This window comes from Molothrus ater, chromosome 14, assembly GCF_012460135.2.
Source record: "Molothrus ater isolate BHLD 08-10-18 breed brown headed cowbird chromosome 14, BPBGC_Mater_1.1, whole genome shotgun sequence".
Taxonomy (NCBI): Eukaryota; Metazoa; Chordata; class Aves; order Passeriformes; family Icteridae; genus Molothrus; species Molothrus ater.
Window position 1 is genome coordinate 801,580 of NC_050491.2, and position 24,173 is coordinate 825,752.

The window sequence follows — 24,173 nt, forward strand, 5'->3', positions numbered from 1 at the left end:
TGGGGACCTGGGAGTCCATGGAGAACTTCTGATGATCCAGGGGCTATCTGAACCAAGGGACTTATGCTGGTCCCTTGGGTGCAGTGGTGGGCTGCACTTGATGGGGCCACTTGGGGCATCCCTGGCTTTGCTGCCCCAGCATTGCTTCTCCCCAAGGCCAAGCTCCCGCTCCCAGGAATGCATCATGTCACCATGGAAACATAAATGCTTATTTATTTGACTTGTTTCAGTCTTTTAAAATTTAATTGAATTCCCCATCTCTCTCTGATTTTTTTTTGTTTGGGCTTTTTTTTTTTTTTTTTTTTTTTTTGGTTATTCGAAGGAAGGAAGGAAGCCCAAACTCGGATGTTTGTTTGTTCTGTCCTGGCTGATGTTCCCTTGGTTGCTCCAGTGGCTGATAAACTGGCAGGGAAGTGGAGCGTGGAGCACGGCAGAGCCTGGGAAAGGCCAGGACCCCACTTCCCCTGGCCTTACGTCACGGTTTCTCTCCTATTATCTTGGCCTGGGGACGCCTCTGCCAGCTGCCTCTGCTCCCTCTGCTCTTGCCTTTGTCACCAGCTCAGGGGACTGTGCTTGGTGGGACACCCACAAGGAGAATGTCTCCTTGCCACTCAGATTCCCTCTGCCTGCCCTGGTGCCACCTCCAAACTCCTGGCCCAGGGTGCAGCTGTGACCCACGGTTCATCCTGCTTGTGGGGCCATGGAGAGGGAGAACCCACATGGATCAGAGCTCAGCCTGGGCTGTGCTCCTCTCATGGAACTTCCCCTTCTCCATCCAGGCAGGTTCCACCTGTGATGGTCCTACCCAGTGATGTCTGAGCTGTCACAGACCTCAGGCAGGGGAGGAGGGGGTGCTCACTGCTCTGAGCAATGTCAGGGACTTATCCCATGGCTGCTGCCATGAGCCATTAGCTTGGAAAGTCTCTCTCCAAGCTGGAAGATGTCCCAGAAGAGAGAGAAATATTTATGGGGTGTGGGGTGTGTGCCGCGGGTGGGGGAGCTGGGAGCTTTGTGTTCCCCGCTCCCTGTTGGGGGACAGGGATGTGGTTCAAGGCAAGGGTCGATGGGATCAGCTCAGGAATCTTCTGAGGCTCCTCTGGGATGAGCATCTTCCCTGGGGTATTGAGTGACTCCAGGGGATGTGAGACGCCCTGATTCCCCAGCATCCCTGGGTTGGGAGGAACATTTGAGTGGGCTCAGGAGATGAGTCCCTGGGAGATTTCCAGGGTAAATGAGGATGCAGGAGGTACCAGAGGGGAGGCGTGGTAGGAAATGCTGGAGCAGGAAGGCAATAGGGCTGTCTGTCCATTGGAATGGAGCCTTTCACTCTCCATGGTCTTTGCAGCAGTGAGCTGCAAAGGTGTCCCCTCTTTAGGGGAGGACAGGAGGGAATGGGTGTCCCCCCCATCCCTCAGCTGATGGTCCTTGTGCAGGAGACTCCAACTTCTCCCAGCCAAGACAAACGTGAATGGCTCCCAAACCTCCTCCCACCTCCCAGCAATGCTTCTATCTCCTGCTACAGACCAGTTTTTTTCCAGGGATTGCAGCAAATTCCCTCACCTCTTTCAGCATCTCAGTTCTTTGGGTAAGGGAATTGCTTCAGTGATCTGGAGCACAAGCATGGGCATCTGGGTCTGGTGAGGGGAGTGCAGGTGGCTGAGGAGGAAGATGTCTCCATGCCCATCCTTCTGCATGAGGTCACTGTCCTTTTCCATGGTCCCAGCAACCACCTGGGGGGCTCCCAGCTCTGGCTCCCTTCTCCCAACCCCATGTGCTTGACAGCCTTGTGGAGGAGGGTGGTGGGCTCTGGTGGGCACTGGTGGGTGCTGGTGGGCACTGGTGGGCTCTGGTGGGCACTGGTGGGCACTGGTGGGCTGTGGTGGGCACTGGTGGGCACTGGTGGGCACTGATGGATTTTCTGGGGATGAGCAGGGATGCTCTGGGGGGCCCCGGAGCTCTGTGCCGGGCCAGGTGCTCCCCAGCCCCTGCCCTGGCTCTCTGCCCGCTGGCCCGGGACCTGTTCCAGGGGATAAAATATGGCCTCGGTGCTGTTAATTGGAGCTCTTTCCCTACACTTCCTCCTCTCCCTCCCCGGCCCGGCTCCGCAGGGTCAATAAGTGATCCGCATTAGGCGGGGTCTCTGTGGATTCCATTGGCTCCGGCAGCAGCCGGGGCTCTCCGGGGCGGGAGGAGGGGGCTGCATCCTCAGGGGGAATCCTCCAGACCCCCAGGGTGGGAGACAAATGCTTCAGGGTCTCCTCCATCCAAACCTTCTCCCACCACGTGGTTCTGCTGACTTTCCTCATGTCCCTGGGGTCCCCCTGCACCTTCTCCATCTCCCGCCCTGGCTCAGCCCCTCTCTCTCCCCCGTCCCCTCCCCTCGGGCTGGCCACCGGCAGACAGCCGCTATCGATTTTCCTTGGTCAGCAAAACCCAGCCGTGGGGGGAGCTGGGCAGTGGTGACACAAGGATGGCAGTGCTGGCACTCCAAGGGTCCTGAGGGAGTTGTCAGGAGAGCTGTCCCCATCCCCAGGTCCTCACCAGCACTGCATCCTGTTTCCTGCGAGACGCGGGTGGCTCTTCCCTCCCTGTGCCCCAGGCAGCCCGGGCTGATGAGGTCCAGGAATGGGAAATGCAGCTCCTGCATAGGATTGCTCTGGAAGCTGGGGAGCAGGAAACCTTCAGCCTTGCTTTGAGCATGAAGAATCCTTTCCTTCCTTCAAACTGACCCCAGTGGGTCAAGACGTGGCGTCCCCAAGGAGTCTGTGATTTTCTCAAGCCTTTTCCTAGCTGAAATCCCACTGTCCCCCCAAATTGTCTGGGATACCAGCAATGGGAGAGGAGCTACATCCAACAGTGAGACTGGATCTTCACCCTCTTTCCTGCCTCCTAGAATGATTCCTGGTGAAGATGCTTTGGATCATGGTGTCTTGGGAAGCAGTGGCAGCTGGGGGCACACTGATGTCACCCCTCCATCTCTAACAGAGCCCTGATGCCTGTCTTGGAAGATGCTTTTCCTGGGAAGCATGAGCTGGATGTGTGAGACCCTGGAGCATGGGATCGCCATGTCTTGACTCTCCCTTCTCCTCCAGAGCCAGCTGGAGGCGACTGGGAATCCTCTGCCCCTCTGGAGAGAGGAGCAGATCCCCCCCTCTGCCCTGGCTGGAGACCCTCACCCTCCAAGGCATTGGCAGCCCCTCAGGGAGCTCCTTCCATGCTTCAGGCATCTTCATGCAATGGGTGGAAATTCCTGGGGGATTTGGGGGCTTCCAGGCACCCAGGTGGAGGTGAGAGATGCTGGGGAAAAGAGAGGGATGAGGTGTCAGGGTGTCCTGGCCATAGGGCAGCGTCTCTGTGCCAGCAGAGGAAATGGTGAGCAGGTGACAGAAGGTCAGAAAAGTTTTTGCCTGGCCCAAAAGCCTGAGGCAGGAGGGTCCGAGATAACCACGGTTATTTAATTTATTTTTTCTAAATAAAAAAAGGAAGGAAGTTAATAAATAATGTAAAGTGGAGAATGCATTAATGAAAGGGAGAGCGAGGCAGAGAGAGGGAGAGAGAGGAAGGGACAGGGCAGAGTGAGAGCTCAGGGAGTGGTGGGGAGATATTCCTGCCGGTATCGATTGGATATGATTACATTAGAGCTATCAAATATTCATACTACATTCCACAAGAGGTCATTGTGTGTGTTTTTCCAATTTAGCTCTGCCTTGGTGCAGGCAGCAGGCTCCGGGTGGGAAGAGGCTGCGAGCACAGCTCCAGCCCCCGGGCCTGGGGCTGCCACTCCCGTGGCCACAGGGATGTCACCCCCTGGCGGGACAGGGGGCTGGGCTGGCTGGGGAGGGTGCACTGAGCTGGCTGCTGGCCCTGAGGGTCCTTCACAAAGCCCCTGAGGACTGGGGATCGTGTGTGGATACAGAAACGGGGACAGGCGTGTCCCAGCTCTGGCACCTCGCTCCTCCTTGGCAACAACTTCTTCTCCCTCCCAAGCCAGATCAGGGCCCGTGGTCACTATTTACTGGCTGCTCCAGGCTGTTCCTTGTTCTTAATGTAGCAATTAGCTGGGATGTCACTTTGCCAGCCAGGGAGGTCAGCCCAGGCCATGGAGCCAGGCGGGAGGTGGATGAGCTGCCATGTGGATGTGGGCAGGGATGTGTGGCAGGTCTCCCGCTGTGGTGCCCATCTGCCAGGGCACTCTGGCCCCTCTCTCCCTGCCTCCATCCATCCCTCCAGGCTGCTTGTGCTGTCGGGATCCTCCCCGAGGGGACAAGCACGAGGCACAAGGGCCTTCAGCATCAGTGCTCCCGAGCCACAGTTCAAGGACACAGCTCTGCGGTGTCTCTTGTGCCAACCTGGTCTGTCACCCTGAGGAGGCAGCTGGGGGCCTGCTGCCCGATTTTACCTGCACACAAACCACTTCCCTTGCCCGTGCCTCAGTTTCCCTGTTTGCCCATGTTCCCACAGCATCACCGGGGCACCGCTGCCGTCCCTGCAGCCCCCGGCCCCGCCGAGCCCCCCCGGCCTCCTCCCGCCGCAGCCCCGGGCACTGGGAGCCAGCGCTGCCTTCTCTCCTTACATTAATAAAAATTTTACAGCACGGTGGCAGGAAATGCATTTTCAGTTCATCTGCTGCAGCTATTAGATTACCAGGAAATGGCTGGCTGGCCGGCGGCCAGGGGTCCGGAGGGCCGTGGCGCGGGAGAAGGCGAGCGGAGCGCCGGGATGAGCCGATGGCACTGGGCCCCATCCTCCTGCATGTGCCCATGCTGTGCCAGGCTGTGCCCACCCGCTCTGCCGGGTCCTGCATGCCAGGCTCCCTGGGCATCCTCTGAGCTGGAGGGCATGGATCTGGTCCCTGCTGCTTGGGGACATGGGATGAGCAGGGAAGGTGTCTCCTGATGAATCTGCTCCAGCCTGAGACCAACAGAGCCCAACTGGCCACAGCCTTTGCTGAGGTTGTGCTCTGCTGCGTTGCAGGGAGAAGTGGAGGATTTGGGATTGGGACCAGGGAGAGGTGGCGGATTTGAGGTTGGGACCAATGAGAAATGGGAGATTTGAGGCTTGGGCCAGGGAAAGGTGGGAGATTTGCGGCTGAGACCAGGGAGAGATGAGATATTTTGTTTGGACCTGAGAGGGGTGAAAGGTTTAGGACTGGGACCGGGGACAGGTGGGACATTTGAGGCTGTGACAGGGAGGATGCATTCACTGAGTACACCAGGTTTCTGCAGAGGTTGGTTATTCCAAGCTGTTGGATTTTTAAATCATCAGGCTGGGCTGGTGTCAAGCAGAGCCTGGGAAAGACTTAAATGTGTGTTGTCTGTAACAGAGCCGGGAGTGGGGGGTAGGTGCTGGCTATAAATACCTGTACCTGCCTCAGAGGTGGCAGTGCTAATGAAGGGAGGGAATTGTGAGCAGCCCCTCAGGGAGGGGGCAGCAGCAGCAGCAGTGGCTGCAGTGGCTCTGTGGGCCCTGGGGAGGGAGGGACAGGCAGGACAGGGTTTTAGGGATCTGGTTTTTAGGCTAGGCAGGGTTTTCAGGAGAGCCCTCTTAGAAATGACTGTGGCCAAGTGCTGCAGCTGCTCTCTACAGGTGGGACAATTTCATGCTGGGACTCCCTGAGCCCAGACCAGTCATGAGCCCTGGGATCCTTTCCATGATCCTGAAATGATCCTGGGATCATCTCCACATGAGCATCAGGCACCAAATCAGGTGCTCCACATGAGCATCAGGCACCAAGCATCTTCCCTGGGGCAGTGGGTGGTCCCTCCCTGGAGCATCCTGGGCTCCTGAGGGGTGCTCGAGGCTCCACAGAGATGCTCCAGGCTCCAGAGAGATGCTCCTTGCCAGTGCCTGGCAGCGTCTCGTGGGGCTCAATCCCTCTCTGCCTGCCTGGCGTGCCAGAGCTCCGAGCTGGGTGCAGGATGTGCTTTTGGGAAGGAGGTGACCCCAGCCATGCCATGGTGACAGCTCCATCTCCACTCTGGTACCAGCAACTGGGCTGGAGGAAAGAGGACACCTGGTAAAAGAGCGGTGGAGAGCAGAGAAGGCAAGGAATGATGGAAAGGAATGGAGCAAGGAAGGGAGCAAAGTGTGGGGAGAAGGGAAGGTCTGAGCCTCACCAGGGTTTATTAAAGTTTGAAAGAACAGAAACCGTGGTTTGCGTGGAGGGGACCGGCTATTTTTAGCCGTGGGTAGGATGTCAGCTCTGAAAATAGCTTGCTACCAGATCCTAATGAAATCCTCTCTTTGGCTCTCACACGGAGCGAATTTGGAGGGGGAGGATCGCTGTCACACCCGCAGCCGAGGAGCTCCTGACATTCACAATGACTCGCCTGGTTTTCTCTTATTTATTTATTTAATTTTTTTTTTCCTTCCCCCTCCGGTTTCTCCTATTCTTTGCCGGCTCTGCCTTACGCCGAGCAGAGGAGTCACCAGCCAAAAAAGTGACTGCGGGGGCGGTGCTGCTTAGCTACGGCCAAATCCCAGCAGCATGTGACCGGCTTGGCAATTTAATACGGAGCCCTGCTCCCGGCACACGCGCGCTCGAGTTAAAGTGACATTGAAACGGGGACTCGAAGTGCTGAAGGCACAGAATTTCGGGGGACCTGCCTCCCCCCAGCCCCTCCTATCCATCCCTGGGGAGGGGAGCTTGCTCCATGGGATGTGGGAGCGGGAAGGGTGGTGCCCAGGTGAGGGAGGATGCTCAGGACAGGTGTGCAGGCTTGGGAGGGAGCAGGGATTGGGACAGCTGCAGTGTGGATGGATCAGCTGGTTTAGGGAGAACTGAGCAGCCTGGAGCACCAGCAGGAGGGATCCTGGTGTATGTGGGATCCTTGGTGTACTTGGGATGGCCTGGTAGACATGGGATACCTGGTACATATGGGATACCTGGAGTACAGGGTGTCCTGGTTTAGGGCAAATTTGGGAGAGAATCTCTAAAGGGGGGGCCCTCCAGAAAGCAAACCTTAGGACACAGGGAATACCTGGTACACATGGCATACCTGGTACTTGTGGGATACCTGGTACATCTGGGATACCTGGTACTTGTGGGATACCTGGTACACATGGCATACCTGGTACATCTGGGACATTTGGGACATGCAGGGTACCTAGTACATGTGATGTATGTGGGATACCTGGCACATTTGGAGTATTTGGGACATGTGGGATACCTGCTGCATGTGGTACTTGTAGTGGAGTTCAGTCTGGAGAGCCTGAAGAAGACCTGGAACACTGGGTGGTGACTGCTCCCAGCAATGATCAGGGACCTCCTGAGGAGCATCACGGGGAGCACAGGGCAGAGAATCCAGGGAGAGAGAGGGTCTTGAGGGCTTGAGACAGAAAAGACACTATGAGAGCATCACGTCTCCATCAGGGCAGGGGTGAAGGTGCCACAAAGGCACAGGTTGGGTGAGAAATGTGTCTTGCAAAGGCAGGGTGTGACTTGGCAAAGGAACCAGTGCTCCAAGGGCCTTCTGGGGACATTCACAGTCTGGAGGGTGCAAGTCCTTTGTCACTTGATTCCCCCCAACAGGGATGTAGCAGTGGGGTTTGGGCAGGATCCAGCTCCACAGCTGTACCACGGGCACAACAGTGTCTGGACACTTCCCAGGGAGCTAGAAGATGGAGTTAACAATTTCCCAGCAAGGAAATGCCTGTATTGCACATCCCTTTGTAACCCAAGGTCTCCTCACCCACCCTGCTCACATTTCCCAGGAGCTCAGGTCGGGAACTCACCTTTGGAGCCAACACTGCTGGAGTCACATCTGTGTGCTCTGTTGGGAGGGGAATGTGGCTTCAGGCAGGGACCTCATCAGGACAAATGTGTGCTGTAGAAGAAGAGCTGCTGTGGAAGCGTGGGGAGCCCACGGATCATGGAACCATGGAATGATTTGGGTTGGCAGGCACATTAAAGATCCTCTAGTTTCCATCCTCTTCAGGGACATCTTCCACCATCCCAGGTGGCTCCAAGCCCTGTGCAAGGTGGCCTTGGGCACTGCCAGGGATCCAGGGGCAGCCACAGCTGCTCTGAGCACCCCGTGCCAGGGCCTGCCCACCCTCACGCTGACGATGCACAGGGACAGCCAACACTCAGTGTGCACAGCAGGACCAGGAGAGCCCTGCCACGGGAAGTCACTGCCCTGTCCTGCTGTCCCCTCCAGCCGGGGGGAGGTGCCAGATCCCTGCTCACTCCGGGCGCTGAGAGCCCCTGGAGACGCTGCTGCTCCTGCTCGGCGCGGGGCCGGAACCATCTGCATCAATGAGTCAGCAGGACCCACTTAACACTTCCCCAGCAGAATCTGCTCCTCTCTCCCGACAGAATGGGCAGCTCTGGCAGGCTCTGGCAGCGTGTTACAATCTCAGCTCATTAAGGGACGCATCCTGAGCGCTTTATTGATGTTTTATGCTGCCTGGCTCCATCTTCAGAGGGAAACTCTCATTGCAGTCAATGACTACACCTCCGGCTGCTGCAGGCTGAGCTCGGAGCTCCGGATCTGGCTCCCAGAGAGGCAGGCTCAGCTCCCATGGCTACACTGCAAACCGTGGGGTTTGACCCCCAAGGGGGCACAAAACATCTCAGGTCCAGCATCTCTCTTTTCTTTCCTGGGACTAGGGAACACTCAAAAGAAGAACACAGGGAAGGGGTTGTTTTTTTCCTTGCTTATACTTCTTTCTGCTAGAAGGAGCTGCATGACAGGGAAGGGAAATGATGTTTCCTCTCCCCCAGCACTGCCATCTGTTCAGCTGAAGCCCAGCCGGGTGGGTGTACCTGGCCTCCTCCTCTCCCAGCGTGCTGGGAGCCACATGTCCCCACCTCAGGAGAGTCACAGTCCTTTAATAAGTTCCCCAGTGCTGGCTGTTGCTTCTGAAAAGCTCGTGGCACTGTCTGGCTTCAAGTGGCTTTTACATAATACAGACTGTCAGGCTAGATGAGCATCACGGTCCCTTCTGGCCCTAAAATCTGTGAATCTCCAAATTAGAGGGCACCAGCACCTCCTTGTTTCTGGCTGATTGAATCAGGGGAATCGCGTGTTCTCTTTCTCCTCTCTTTTTTTTTCCTCCCTCCCCTGCATCATCTCTAACTGGAGGTGAATTACCCTCTCCCTGAGCCTGAGCTTGGCAAACAGCGGCAGGAGAGACCAGGCAGCTTCAGCCTTGCTCTGGGATATCCTGCTCTCCTGCCCACTCCAGGGCTGATTCCTGGGCATGAATTGTCTGACTGTGGGCACAGCCAGGCCTGGAGCTGGAAAATCTGTGTGGAAAATGGTGCTGAGCTCTCTTGATTGTTTTAAAATCCCAACTAAGCTCTCCAACCTTCAGACTGAGCTCTTTGGGATTTGTGACCAAGGTGTGGATGTAGAGAAACACTTTTTGGGAAGGGAAATGAAAGTGAGTAACTCCCCATGGTTTTGGGGGTGTTTGGGATGTGTAGGGGGAATGGGAAGATCAAAGCAGGGAGAAATTGCTTATGATCTGCGAGGATTGGTGGGGATGGGGGTTCTCCAAATGCAGGGGTCTGCAACAGGAGCTGGGGCCCTGTTGTTCCCAGCAGGCTCAGCTGGAGCTGTGAACCCAGGGATGTCCACCTTGATCGTCTTGGTGCTCTCCCCAGCACTCAGGACATGCACTGAGAGCCTCAAACAGAAATGGGACACACAGGAGCTGCTTCTCCCCATCCTTATGTGCAGGACCCCAGTGGTGTTCAAGGTGGTGGATTTCCACTGGGATGAGGAGTGGGACCAATGCCAGAGGTGAACTGAGGAGCTGGGGTGGGGAGTGGGGCACAGTGGGGGCTGTGGGAAGGGGGCTCAGTCTCTGCTCCCACACCCCCCACACGGGGAGAGGTGGCCAGAAACCTGCAGCAGTCTCACACCTTCTTCTCCATGGCTCATCAGGAAGAACCACATCTGTCTCCCAACAGCCAAAACCTCTCCTAAGGAGGGCGGGCTCCATCCCAGGTCCTTCCTTTGGGGGAGGCTCTAAACTTTCCTGCTTTGCAAGTGCACTCGGGTTCCCAGCCCTCCTCTCCAGCGGTGCTGTGGTCAATAACTCACCGGGAGGCTGCTATTCTCCCTGTGCTTCCCACCCTCCCACTCCTCCCGGGAGCTCTGCATTCATGCCTGTTTGGCCCTCCCTCGGCAGCGAGTGAGGAATAAAGCGGCGCCGGCTGAGCACGACGCGGGCTGCGCTGGGATGCTGTGAGCCAGCGAGGAAAGCCTGAATCACCGGCACCTCAAGGTGGGAGTGAGAGATTCGGGCTGGGAGAAAGGGAGGGCATCACACGTGCTCCCGGGAGTCAGGTGCTCTCAGCCAGTTGGCTGGGAATTGGGCACCTCGATCCTTTCTGTGCCTTTAACGACGGAACTGAGAGCGATGGGGAGAAGAGGAGGGGCCGGTGGGAGTGCAGAGGGATTCAGCCTGAAGGCTCTGAGCTGGAGCCGAGGCTGAGGGATGCTGTCAGGGACTCGTTCTTCTTGGAGAAACTCCTGGAGGAATGTCCCTGGTGGGATCCCATGGAGATGGAGAAACCCTCAGCCTAGAAATACCGAAAAACGAGACTGCAAAGGCTCAGCTGGGCACTATGGGGGAGAATGGAGTCACTGGCCCCAGCTGGGGGGATTCCAGTGCTTCTGCTGGCATCAGCTGGGAGGGAGCCCCTGAGGTCTCTGGGATCATCCCAGTTTGTCCTCATCTGTTAATGACTCAAGCAGCAGAGCTGGATTTATCACTCTTATTCCAGGTCCTTCTCTTCCCCTCTGTCCCCATCCTGCTCTCACACGCTCAGACCCTGTGTTCGCCATCCAGCCCGGGGACCTGTCCACCCTGAGGGGGTCCTGTGCTGCTGGGCACCTGTCTGGGGGGCTTGGTGGTTTCTTCTTCACATGTCTGAGACAGATTCTGAGCCCTCCCCGAGCCGGGGCTGTCGCTTTGCTCATCTGGTGAGCACTCCCAGAAAGAATGGGAGACTACCCTGGAAGTGTCGAGGGGAATGGAGGGAGGGTGGGGGCTCTGCTGGGGTCCACAGGTGATGTCCAGTGTCATCAGGGTGGCCTTGTGTCTTTGGGACTGTCAAGCCAGGTCTACTTTACTATAAATGGGGGTGAGGGGTGTCACAAGGACCCCTGGGGCTCCTGAGCCACAGGCACGAAAGCAGGAAAGCAAGGGACTTGGGAAAAGCATGCAGTGACTTGGGAAAACCTCTGGAATGGAAGGTCAGGTCCTGCTTGGACCTTGAGTTCAAGCTTTTCGTTTCTGAGAGAGTGGGATGTGTGTGGGCTGGTTCTGTGGGTCTCAGGATGGAAAAGCTGCTTCCCAGCCTCTCTGCTGAGTGTGTCTCTGCAGGGGCTCATTCAGGGGTGGCTTTGGACTTTCGGGAAGTGTTGAAGCTGAATGGCACCTGGGCTGTCCCGGGGGCCTCCTGGGAAGAGGTGAGCTGGGAGAAGGTTGGACTCCATGACCTTAGAGGTCTTTTCCCACCTTTTCCACGGTTCTGTGAGGTGACTGAGCCCGTTTCACGGCGATTTATGGATCAAACCCAAGGTGATGGATCCTGAGGCGCTACTGGCCCCCTTGGGGCCCAGCCCGACAGGACCTGCCCACGGTGTCACACTGTCCCCGACCCAGCCGCGACGCTGCTGTGTCCCCAGGGGGGACTGTCCCGGTGTGCGCAGGGGGAACACCGGCCCGGGGTGCGGCAGGGCCATCCCGGGGGGGCGCAGGGAGGGACACTGAGCCCGGGGCAGACGGAAACGTTTAAAGAGCGGCTGAGCATCCCGCGGCGGGGCTGGGCGGCAGCGGCGCCTGGGGAACGCTGCGGGGCTCTGCGGAGCCGCTAATGGGCCGAGTCCATTTCAGAGGGATGACGCCACTTGGGTAAAGCGTTAAGAGCTCCGGGAAGGCAGCGCAGAGCGAGGGGGAGCGCGATGCTCCCGGGCAGCGCCAGGTCCCTCCCTCCTCCCTCCATCCCTCCTCCTCCTCCTCCCTCCGCCCAGCCTCCCGTTCCCACCGAGCGCGGGGCCCCCCCGCCGCTCCCGCTGCCCGCGGCGCGGGGCTCGGCTGCGGGGCCGGGGCTGCCCCGCTCCCGCCCCGGGGCTGCCCCCGCCGCGCTCGGGCTCCGCGGGCCGATGGACCGGCGGCGGCTGCGGGGTGAGTCCGCCCGGCGCGGACACGCGTGGGCTGCGGGGCGGCGGCGGAGCGCGGCGGGGGGACACGCGTGGGCCGAGCGGGAGGGCTCCTGGGCACTCGTGAGCCGCTCCTGAAGGGACGCGGGTCCCTGGATGCGCACGGGCTGTGCGAAGGAGCTGCGGTTCAGTGCGGGTGGGTGTTGGGGTCCTGCACACGCGTGGGGTGCGCGCGGTGGGGCTGGGGCCGCCCGTGTGTCCGAGTCACGCGTGGGCCGTCCTGAGAGTTGTCCTGCACACGAGCGGGCAGCGGGCGCGGCGGTGCCCGGGAGTCCCGGCACACGGGGGCTGCGTGTGCGTGGAGGGGCTGCGGGACCGCGCCGGGTGCGAGCCCCGCGTGGGCTGCGCGCTGAGCGGGACCGGGGGCTCAGCCTCCCCCCAGCACCCCGCTCCACCCCGCAGCACCCAGACAGGGCGAGGGGGTCCCTTCTCTCCCACCTGGCGCCCTGAGCCGCTTGCCCCCGGCTCGCAGCCACCTCCAGCCTGTAAATCATTTGCTTTTACGATCCTTCCTCTGGCCCATTATCACACGAACTTTATATGTTTGAGGCTGGTGGTGGCCATAAAGCTGGCCCGGTTTCCGGGGCTGGCATGCCTGCCTGGCAGGCAGGGTGTGAGGAGGAGGAGGAGGAGGAGGATGGGGGACGCTGCCCCAGGTCCCCCAGGCAGGCAGGTAGGCAGGGAGGGGTGCAGCAGAGCTCCGGGGTTGCTCGGCTCAGTGGGGCTGGGATATGGACTGATTGCAGCCCTGGAATCAGGCTGGAGCAGGGAGGGCTGGGAGGGAGTGGGGGGCACTGGGCTATTCCGGGGTGGGGGAGAAGGAAGAAGCGGGGTCCCAGCTCCAGTCATTCAGTCCCTCTGCAGGACCCACAGATGTTCTCTTCAGCTCCCCTTCGTTCCCACAGGGATGTTTACATCCCCCCAGTCAGTGAGCCTAGGTCCTTGTCTGATCCCTGCACCTTGCAATCACAGTTTTGGGGGCATTTGGGCCCTGGTCCAGTCTTGGGGGGGCTCCCAAGATCTATCTTTTTCAAGATGCTGTGTCTGAGCCCTGCCCCCAGATCTGGAGTGTCCGGCACGGCCAATGGTCAGCTCCTCTCTGGCTGTGTCCCCTGAGATCGGGTCCTCCTCACGTTGTCCCTCCCGCCCCAGCCTGGCTCAGGGGTCTCCTCACGCCTCTTGAGCTCCAGGTGCTCAGAGGATTTGGGCTGCCTGTGTTGGGCCAGCAGTCCCATTGGCTCTGTGGCTGCAGGACCCTCTGTGGGGTCTCTCCCTTTGGTGCTCCCCATGGTTGGAGGCCCCCAGGACCCTCACTTGGCCATCTCAGTGGCCAAGTCTGAATGGCCAAGTACTGAGCCCGGGTGAGTGGGGATGGACACTTGGTGTGAGCAGCTGCTCCCAGGTGGAATCAGCATCGTTCTCTGAATGATCCCGTCCCGACAGGATCTGGGTCATGAGGGGTGTGGGAATGCTCCGAGGCTGCTCCCTGCTCCCCTCTGCACAGTCCCAGCTGCAGGCTGAGATGGGCCCTCCCTCTTCAGGGGCCTGCTGGGGCTTCACATCCCCAGCCTGTGCTTTAGTAAGACCCTCCCAGGTGAGGAGCTCGGTGACAGCAGGTGACAGCCACAAGAGCTTTCCCTCTGGCCTCTTCCCATCTCACAAACCTTCCCCGAGTCAGCCATGCCCTCCTAATTCCCCTTGGTACTGCTGTGAAAGAAAAGGGTACTCAAATCACCTGTGGGTGTCCTGGGTGAGCGACTCCTCACTGTCTGCATTTTCCCACACGGGAATTGCATGGAGGAGGGAAACCCCCAAATCTGAGCAGATCAGTTTCCTTTTCTTTCCAGAGAGGGGGATGGGAGAGACGAGATCTTGCTTGAACAGTCAAAGTAAGTTGCCTTTGCTTTTCCCTGCTCCTCAAGGTCAGCCTAGCTAATGAAAATCAATCTTCCCTCTGCCTCTCTCTGCTGCATGAGCAGATTCTACCTGTGGCCCCTTCACCTACTTGAAAGCGGCGGCTGCCCCGTTCTGCCGAGGGAGCTCCCTCCTGAGCGGCGGCTTCCTGCGGGCCCGGCAATGTCCGCGGCACGGGGGGATCACTCTGTGACCTGTCCCCTCTGTCCGGGGAAGCCGGCTGTGCACGGGCAGCACGGGGAGATCCCACGGGGAGATCTGGGCTGGACGTGGTGGACTCTGGCATGCAGTGAGTGATGTCCGTCCGTCCTCTGGGCAGTCCCGGCAGCTCCGTGTGCGGGTGGCCGGAGCGGGAGCTTTGTGTCTGCCTCCCTCCCTCCCGGGGCCGGGAGCTGTCCCGTGGCTCCCGTGCCCGCTGCTCCCTCCTCTCTCCTCTCCCAGCCCCACCGAGGGGTTTCTCTGGCGAGGTCTGGCAGATGAAGGTTTGGAGATGGAGCTGCTGCCATGGGGTCAAGCTTGCCAGGAAGGGGAGCGGTGGCACATGGAGCCCTCCCTGCCCCGTCCCACGGCCCTCAGCAGAACAGTGCTGCTGTTCCTGGGCACGGCAGGTTCTGCTGCCAGCACTGCCACCCGGGAAGGGCCACGTCCTGAAAACAACAGCAAAGGGCACAGCAGGGTGGTGTGAGGGGCACCACAGGGCTTGCCTGTGCCAAGGCTGCCTTCCCTTGTGTCTGTGCCAGGTTTGAAGGGAAACCTGCCCTTCCCTATGCTCCTGATGGGGGCAAATTAGCTCCTGGGCTGGGGATGGAGTAGTGGGATGCTGCAGTCCACCAGGACTTGGAGTCTGTGGGATAGTCCTGTCCTTGGCCAAACATAGGGCTCAATTTCATCCCTGGAAGTGTTAAAAAAAGTGTGGATTTGGTCTTGAGAACATGGTTCAGTGGTGAACATGGTGGTGGTGGTGGTGGTGCTGGGTTGATGGTTGGAGTTGCTGATCTTAGAGGGCTTTTCCAACTTCGCTGATTCAGTGATTCTAATTTGTCACTGCTGCTGCCTCAGAGTTAGAGAATCTGTGTTCAGATTCCCCATCCCAGTGCCCCCAGTGTGTGCAGGAAATGGGAGCAGGAGGCTGCTCAGGGTGTGCTGGGAACCTCCAAAGCAGAGAGAGCCCCTGCTCTGAGGGATCCACCGTTCCCAGCTCTGTCATGCCTCTGGATCAGCCACTGCTTCCCATTTCCCCTCCTCCAGAGAGGGCCAGCACAGGTCCCTGGGGAAGGAGAAGGAGGTGCTAGTGAGGGGTGGGAAATCCTCTGGAAGGACACAAGAGGCTCAAAAGCATGGAGAGAGGCTGTGCCCGCCAGGGTCGAGGGGCAGATCCGACAGCCCTTCCTTTGGGATGTGTCCAGCCTAAATGTTCCCAGGCACAAAACTACTCTGGGTCTGATTGCTGGAAATCCTTTCATTTGGAGTTCTCCAGCCAGCCTTTGTGTCCTGCTTTGCTCTAGTGGAAGGTGTCCCTGCCCATGGCGAGGGGCTGCAATGAGAAGGGCTTTGAGGTCCCTTCCGTCCCAAAGCAGTCTGTGATTCAATGATTTGGATAGACGTAACAGGGATATTTTCTCTCTTCCTGCCCCATCCTTTAGGATCTTTAGATGTGCCCTGATGCCGCAGGGTCTCCTGGCTCCTGGAAATGCAGCTCTCTTCCAGTGTGGCTGAACTCAGCTGTGACGAGACCATGGACCCACCCGCCGAGGACTTCCAGCAGGTCCTGTCCATCGACCAAATCCGCTCCATCCGTGCCAGCAACAACTACGTGGAGAGACCGGCGGCGTGCTTCCAGCAAGCCCGCTCCAACCCCTCGCTGTCGCAGCCCCCGCACAAGCAGGAGTGGTCCCAGGACCGCCTGGCGTCTTCCACCTTCCAGGACCTGCACCGCAGCCACAGCCAGCAGCACCAGATGCCGCCCCTGCAGCCGCACCTGAGCCACTCGAGCACGGCCAGCTCGGTGTCGCAGAGCACCACGGCCTCCGAGCAGCGCCTGCTGAGCAGCCTGACGCCGTCGCACTCCGGGCACTCGCTGGTGCGGACGCAGCCCCGCGGGGCTGAGCTGAAGGCGGAGGAGTCCCCGCGGAAGGGCGCGGAGCCGCCGGCGGCGCACGGGCACCTGGTGCTGTGCGAGGCGTGCGGGCGCTGCCGCTGCCCGCGCTGCACGGCCGCCCGCAGCCTGCCCTCCTGCTGGCTCTGCAACCAGCGCTGCCTCTGCTCCGCCGAGAGCCTCCTCGACTACGGGACCTGCCTCTGCTGCGTCAAGGGGCTCTTCTACCACTGCTCCACCGACGACGAGGACACCTGCGCCGACGACCCCTGCTCCTGCGGGCCGGGCTCCTGCTGCGCCCGCTGGGCTGCCATGAGCGTCCTGTCCCTTCTCTTGCCCTGCCTCTGCTGCTACTTTCCCACCCTGGGGTGCCTCAAACTTTGCCAGCGGGGTTATGACGGCCTGAAACGCCCCGGCTGCCGCTGCCAGAGCCACACCAACACGGTCTGCAGAAAGATCTCCTCGGCCAGCGGCACGCCCTTCCCCAAAACGCTGGACAAGCCGGTATGACCCTCCCGAGGAGGAGAAGCGGGCTTTGCTCCTCTTCCTCCCCCTCCTCCTCTTCTCTCCTCCATCCCCCTCCTCCCTCGGCTCCCTCTGCTCTGCGGTGCCCCCCCCACTCCCCACCATCACCTTCCAGGATTGAGACGGGTGACCTGGGTATCCCCAGGCTTTGGGACGCCCTGGCTGGGTGGCCAGGGGAGCTGGCACTGAGCTGGGGGGTACCAGTGGTTTTGCACATACAGGAGAGGGACAGGAGAGGCAGAGCAAGCTGAGGGTGCCCTCCCTGGCTGTGTCCCACAGGGAAAGGTGACCCAGAGGGTCCTTGGGCTCTGCCCCCATGGCAAGGGTACCTGAGGCCTCTCACAGGGCTCTGCTCTCCATAGTTTTAGGAGCTGCCCCACAGTGTGGTCCTTATCCGTGGGGGAGGAGACAGGTCAGTGCGTCCCTGTGCCAGAGTCCCTTGGGAGCCAGACCCCTTTCCCACTCTTTCTCCCTCTCCTGCACTTTCTGTGGGTGGCCTTTCGTCCCTCAGGTGGCCACAGGTCCCTTTCCCCGAGGGGCTGGGGTGCCAAGGGGTCTCACCAGTGGCAGTGGCTTCCCTCCAGGCTTGGAAGCCACTGGGAGAAGCGAGCTCGCTCCAAAATGAGGTGGCACCGTGTTTTTCTATCTCAAAGAGGAAGAGAAGGTGTGGGAAGCTTTAGAAACCTTCTGGCAGGGGAAGGAGCTATCGGAGGCAGCCCAGCCCACTCTCTCCTGCCCGACTGCAGCAAGGGAAAGGTCCCCTCTGGGATTTGTCTGAGAACAAGGAGCTGCTTGGAAATTGCCATTCATTTCTCCAGGCCTTGGAGGGCTGCCTGAGGTGGGAGCTGCCGCCTGGCTCCATCCCACGACCCAGCAGATGCTACAGGCACCAGCTCCACGCTCGAACCCCGATCTGGTACCTTCCACCAGCACTGAATTCACTTTAAAAAACTACAGCAAAGCCAACTGTGAGCAGCCACCACTCCAGGGACTCCCCAGAAGGGCTTCTGTCACCTTGCCTTGGTCTGGAGGACATGGAGAGCAGGAGGGGGTGTCAAAGCTGGGGACCCTAACCTTCCCTCCCTGCCAAGTTTCCTTTGAGTCCTCACCTCACTGAGGGGGTTCTGCCACTCACTGACAGCTGGGAATGGGGCTGGAGCCAGCCCTGGAGCCAGCCCTGGGGCCATCTGCAGAGCAGAGGATGCTGCAATCCAGGTCAGGGCTCCGTGTTTCCTGCTGGGATGATGATTACCCCAACTGGTTGCTGTGGCTGGGGGACTCCAGGTGGTCCTGGGCTCAGCCCCATGTCTGTGTAGTGCCAGCTCCTGGTTGTGACCCTGATGGCATCAACTGGGGGAGTTTGGAGCCAGGAGGGCGTCCTGGAGCTCGGCTCTGCCTGCCTGTCCCCCTTCCCAGGTGTGTGAGCACAAGAGGAGGGAATGGTGCTCCTGGAGGAATATATGCAACACATCCCTTGGCTTCTCCAAGCCCCAGCTCCCAGGGCCCGTCCGCCGCCTCCTCCCAGCCGCCTCTTTCCGTAGAGTTCTGTGGATCTATTTTTGTAGATATAAATATAACGTTAGGATGGGTAGGTCTATTGCTAATAATATTCATGATACTGCTGTGAACGGTGCCAGGTACAAGGTTTGGCTTCCTGGTGCACTTGCACAGGCTGGAAAAGATGATTTCCCAGTCAGTTTATTGCTAATCCCAGACCCTTGGTTCCCAGGTTGTCGGGAGTGGGGGAAATGGAGGTGTACAGATTGTCTGGGGGTCTGCTCTGCAGGGATGGTGGGATTCAGTGCTGGCAGAGAGGGGAGGCAGAAGTGGAATCTCATTGTGGGACTCCTCTTTCCATCCATTCACTTTCTAAAAATCACCATGGATCCAAGCTCCCTCTGTTGCAGGGAAAAGTGGTTCCAGGGAGTGATTCATCCCGCTTGGAAGCATTATTCATCAAATCCTGTGCTGGCTGTGCCCGGCTCCCCTGACTCAAATGGCACCCAAACATTGAACTCCAGGCTCCATGGGGAAGGGGGGATGAATTCCATGCCTGGTGGGAGGTTTGTGCTGGAGAATGTTATGGACGTGAGTGAAATCCTCTCTCTGATTTCACCCAGAGCCCAAGGGGGGATGTGGAAGGATCTGTGAGTGTCTCAGGACGATGCTCTGGCATGCAGAGGGATCTCCTGGCATTAGGAAAAGACAGAGCCCCATCTGGGCATGGTCCATCCCTGAGGCCAGCCTGGACTCTGGAATCATTTGGATTTTAAAGCCATGTCCTTCTCACAGGATGCCCTGTAGGTGTGTGAACCCCTCTAAGATCATTCCTGTGGCAGCAAATACAGAATGCATTGCTAATACATTTATCCTTATGCCAATAATTGCTTGGCTCCCTACTTCCAAGTGATGTTGTGGGGAGACACTTCCTCCCAGAGTCTCCTTCCTTTGGAAGGCTCAGTTCACTCTTCTATTGGTGCTGATTAAACTCCTGCTTCATAAAAACCAGAGAGCATTTTTAGGGAGAAAAGGTCCCTTTTTCCCTGTGGGTTGGAGGAACTGTCTCCCTTGAATGAGAATGAGAAACAGTTCATTGAAACTTTTTAAAGAAAACTAATGAACAGAATTTTCCAACTTGCTCTACTTTGATTTTTTTTCCTCCTCCTTTTTAAACGGATCCCACTTGTAAATTTAGTTACCACCTCTGTATCTTTGCAATTCATTGCTTCCTCTCCTGATGGTGGAATGACTCAACATGTGAAGCTTCATCATTTTCACGGCCTCCCAAGTCATGCGAGCGCGGGGTGACCTCCCCCAGGTGCTGGAGCAGGGGGATGAGGAGAGGCTGCCCATGGATCAGCTCCCCAGAGCTCTGCTTGGCACAGAGCAGCAGCACAGTTACCTTCAGGAACTGGGGGGAGGCCAGGACTGCCAGGAGCCTCCACCTAATGGGCTTTTTCTGGGTCAGTGCAGAGGCTCCCTTCCTACCAGGGAATGGTGCCACAGCCTGGAGAGAGCTGAGGAGCACGGCCAGGGCTCCTCTCCATGAAATGACAAATCTGGGGGAGACATTTAATGAAATACTGGACATGTAGAAGGGGAGGGATTTAAAAGCTGTGGACATGGTTTAGTGATGGTTCACAATGCTGGGTTAATGTTTGGACTCAGTGGTCTTCGAGGGCTTTTCCACAGGAATGATTCCATGGTTCTAGGAAATGGAGAGGACGAGAGCCCCAGCTGGCACTGAGGGCTGTGGGACCAGAGCAGGGCTTTGTTTTCACCAAGGGCAGACACGAAAGCCACGTCCGGGACCTGCAGGGGCTGGAGCAGTTCAGCTTGCTGGTGTCTGCCCTGCTCATGGGGGCAGATGGCTTTGCTGGAATTCCTGCTGCCCACTCCAGCTGGGGGTCCTCAGTGCATTTCCCTTCCTTGCTCTCAGCAGGGAGGTGAGGTTGGGAAGCACCAAATCTGTCCAAGGAGAAGCACCCAAAGCTCCTGTTCACCGAGCTCATCCGTGGTGGGAAAGGCTATGGGCAGCCTCAGATTCTTTCCCTGAGCTTTTCCCAGCCTCCTCTGACCAGATCCATCCTGCTCCATCCCCAGCTTGGCTGCCAGGCTGTTTGGTTTGCCCACAGAGAGGGCCCCTGGTTGGGGTTGGGGTTGGGAGCCCCTTTCCTGCCCCACCCTCTATGAGTCAGATCCCATCTGCTCGGGGTGTTTGTCTGCAGCTGCCTGTCCCAGCAGTTGGGCTTTCTCTCTGTCCTGACGTGTCTTTTTTGGTTTTCTTTTGGGAGCGTCACATGTGGAGCCCTCTGCTCTCCCACAGGATGGATCCGCATTGCGAGGGAACGTTCCCGGGTTGCTCTCTTCCTTTTGCCAGGGAACATTTGTCCCCTTTGCAGGGCTGGGGCAGATAGGAGCAGGGAAAGAGATTCAGGTGCCAAAGGAGCAGGAAGCAGGAGCTGCTGAGCAGGACCTGAGCTCCCCCTGCTCTGCTCCCCATCCAGAGCCTCCTTTTCCCACCCAGGAGTCCAAAGCTCCATCCATGCAAGAACCTCTGATGCTTTTTGCTTCCTCCAGGGCTTCCTTTGGTCCCACTCCCCTTTTTCCCCACTGGCAAATCAGTCTCAGCAAAGGTGGGGAGGGGTTTTGGGGACCAGGCTGGAGTGTCCCTCCCATCCCACCCCCACCACTCCTTGGGCTGTTGTCCACTCACCCTTGAGAAGCATCAGTGCCTCAAAGAGCAGGGGAAGCTCTTTGTGACTCAGAGATTCCCATAAAATCCCACTGAATTCACTCCTGCCCATCCCCGGGGGTGAACCCTGATGGAGGGAGGACAAATGCCATTGACCAAAAGATGCCAAAGCCTGGGATCAGAGATTAGGAACGGCTCTGAAGCGTGGTAGAGAGGGATGAGCCCGGTTTGAGGGGAGCTGCTGTGGGATTGGCGCAGGAAAGGAGCCCTCTGTGCCCTAAACTCCTGTTCCCAGCACTGCTGCTGTCACTCTTTCCTGAGCTGTTCCGAGGCTGGAGAAAGCTGGGAGTGCTCAGACACTGGGAGGACAAATGTTTGTGACAGGGATGTGATAAGGGCTGACCCCCAACCTGAAGCTCACTCTTGGTCTTTAACAGGATCCAGTTCAGGCTTGGCTCCTCCGAGGAACCCATGGAGCCCATGGGATGCTCCCTGATCCAGTTGGCTCAAACCACCCTGAGCTGGGACCTCCTGGGCTCAGCTGGCTTTGGGTGTTTCCCCATGCACACCAGAATCTCTTGCCAGCCCTCCTGGAGTCACACTGGGAGTGGAGCTGGGATCTGTTCTCCTGCTTGGGGTGGCGTTGCAGAAATATCTCCTGAGGACCCAATGCCGGGGTTCCTGTGAGGGGCACTGCAGGCAGGAGGGGTTTTGGATGGATGGGAAGGGCTCACAGCCCTCCAGGGCAGCGGGAATGTGCAAGGGAGGCTCTGGGTCCCTCTCCTGCTGTGCCCAAATGGTTTTATCACGAGCAGGACCAAGCCCACCCCAGAGCTGGGCTTGGGAGAGGAGGGAGGTCCCACCTCTGTGCCAAGGTCACCTCAAGCCCCAAGCCTGGCCCGTCCCCACCTTGCCCCTTTCCCCCTTTCCATTGGGATGCTCTCCTGGCAGCAGCTCCTCATCCTCCTCCTCCCCTGGTGTCCTCAGCACAAAGCTCCCCTTGGAAGATCCCCCTGAGCTTCCCAGGACAGGCCCAGGATCCCAAGGCTCCCATCCCGAGTTTCTGGGTACAAAGCCCTTCTGTACAGCCTGTAAAGATCCCTCCCTGGCTCTATCCATTCCAGTTCCTTTCTTTAAGGTATAATATATGTTTATAACCTGATGGCTGGTTTTTTTGACAATACTCTTGTACCTTTTAAGGGGGAAAAAATTAAAAAACCAAAGTATTTATTTGAAAAGTTTATTTTAAAGATAAGAAAAAAAAAACTATTTATTTTACTGCACCCTCTTCTGTTTGGTTTTCTTCTCTTGCAAAGCTGATAACTGTTACAGAACCACTGCTGAGGTGAAAGAAGTGATTCTATGGGTGGCTTCACAAGCCCACTTAGAGCAACTATTCAATAAAAATATATATTAATTTTGAACGTGCTCTTGTTCTTGTCTCCATGGTGGCTGGGGCACAGCTCAGGCTTTGCCTGGGGTGCTGGATGGCTGGGCAGGGACTGAGAACTAGGGGGATTATCCTGGCCTTCGTGAGGTTGCCCCTGGGAGTCTTCTGATGCTCAGACCTCCAAAATACAGCGTGGGCTTCCCTGCTGCAGCTGCCCCAGATCCCTGAGGAAGGGCTGGTTCAGGCAGCAGAGGGCAGGAGCAAAGAAGGGGAGACTTAGGTAAGGAATTGCTGGGTGCCTGGGGGCTTTCAGTCACCCCACAGAGATCCCAATGTGCTTCCAAAGCCTCTCCCAGTGCCAGAGGAGAGGGGGTGATGCCACAGGGCCATGGGTGTGTTCTGCAGGAGGAGCTGCAGCTGCCACCCGGCTCCTTCGCCAGCAGCTGCTGAAGGCACCTTGGAGGTGGGTGTAGCCCAAACCAGGAGGAATTCGGGCCACAGCCCAGCAGCTCCTGGGCCAGGCTGGTGCCTCTGCTCTCTGTGCACATCCCAGAGCTGAGGATCCCAAAGCCCTGCCCATCCAGAGTGCAGACATCCTCGTTCTGAGGGCTCTCTGCTCACTGAGAGCTCTTCTCTCACACAGCTGGTGGAGCTTTCTCCCAGCACCTCCAGAGCCCGAGGTCCTTGCACACAGATTTGGTGGCTGATCAATCCCATGGTAGGTGGCACCCCCCTTATTCCTCTTTCATTTGTTGGCTTCAGTGCCTAGCCCTTGGCTTGGGCTCAAGCTGTTTCCCCTCTCTGCAAGATCCTTCCTTTCCTAGGAGGGTGTCCCTAGGCCAGACTTGTGCTGAAGAGCCTTCCTGACCCCTGTGCTGAATTAAACCCACACACTCTGCACATCTCTCACCACAAACTCTTTTCCCAGGCTGGTTCCCTGTTTCTCCCTGGCTGTGGCTTTGCTGGTATAGGAGCCTGCTTTCCAAAATCGGTTCCAATGCCTCATCCCCAGCATCCAGGATCTGCCTGAGGGCTCTGGAGCACAGATGTGAGTCCAATCCCTGCTGTGACTCACTCTTCCCCTGCTTTTCAAACAAAAGATGGCTCCGGGCCATTTGTCACCCATTGGCTCCTTTCAGTGCCAAAGTCCCTCTCCTTTGGACAGAGCCAAGCACTTTCATTCCCAGATGTGCTGCTTTCTGTTAACTGTGTTAGAGCCCTATTGGTGCCTCTAGTGCCACCTTCCCAAGCCTTCCCTGTCCTCATGCCACCAAATCCCCTGGCATCTCTGGGTCTCTCTCCTGTGGTCCCATGAGGAAGGCTCAGGAGCTGAGCAGCAGCGTGAGACAGTGACCTACAGACCATGGTAAGCTGAAACAGATGTCAACTGCTCACTTGAACATTTTTCTTCTGTGTGAAGGAAGTCACAATTGTCCTAGGAATGACAAAAAAAACTGCAAAAATTTTTTTTTTTTTTTTTTTTCCTGAGATTAGGGTGATTCTTTGAACTACACAGTCATTTTTTGTTTTGCATCCAGAACAAGGAAAGACTCCCCAGGCTCGAACACCCCATGGCACCTATCCCATGTGGACTGGGGCTCTAAGCCCCCCAGAGGGTTTAGCCTGGAATAAAACCCCAGTAGTCCTTGGCTGGCAGGGGTTGTTCAGAGCTGAAATGTCCTGTTCTGTCCTGTCCCAGGACCAGCACAGCCTGAGCGAGCTCAGCTCCATGAAACCCTTCTCAGATACAGACCATGTTTTCCAAAAGTGCATTCCCACCTTCCTGGTGTTGAAATCTTCCCTTGCCCGGAGCAAGCAGAGTCAGGCCAAGCTCAGATGCCCCTGAGGATGCCCAGGTGTGATCCAGCCCCGTGC

The 24,173-nt window shown here is 57.9% G+C and overlaps 1 protein-coding gene across 2 annotated transcripts; it reads left to right on the forward strand.

The window, feature by feature from the left end:
• Window positions 1–10,112: 10,112 nt before the first annotated feature.
• On the forward strand, window positions 10,113–22,332 carry SPRY3 (sprouty RTK signaling antagonist 3). Of its 2 annotated transcripts, none has more exons than XM_036402100.2 (2): window positions 10,113–10,236; window positions 15,737–22,332. In XM_036402100.2, exon 2 carries the CDS (start codon window positions 15,784–15,786, stop codon window positions 16,696–16,698), a length of 915 nt encoding a protein of 304 aa, XP_036257993.1. In that variant the 5' UTR covers window positions 10,113–10,236; window positions 15,737–15,783; the 3' UTR covers window positions 16,699–22,332. The 2 variants fall into 2 exon arrangements, with proteins under 2 accessions (XP_036257993.1, XP_036257992.1); XM_036402099.2 differs by lacking the exon at window positions 10,113–10,236 and adding an exon at window positions 11,885–12,144.
• Window positions 22,333–24,173: the final 1,841 nt, after the last annotated feature.

Coding starts and splice junctions, on each gene's coding strand:
- SPRY3 (XM_036402100.2), top strand. CDS start 15,784: ATGCAGCTCTCTTCCAGTGTGGCTGAACTCAGCTGTGACGAGACCATG.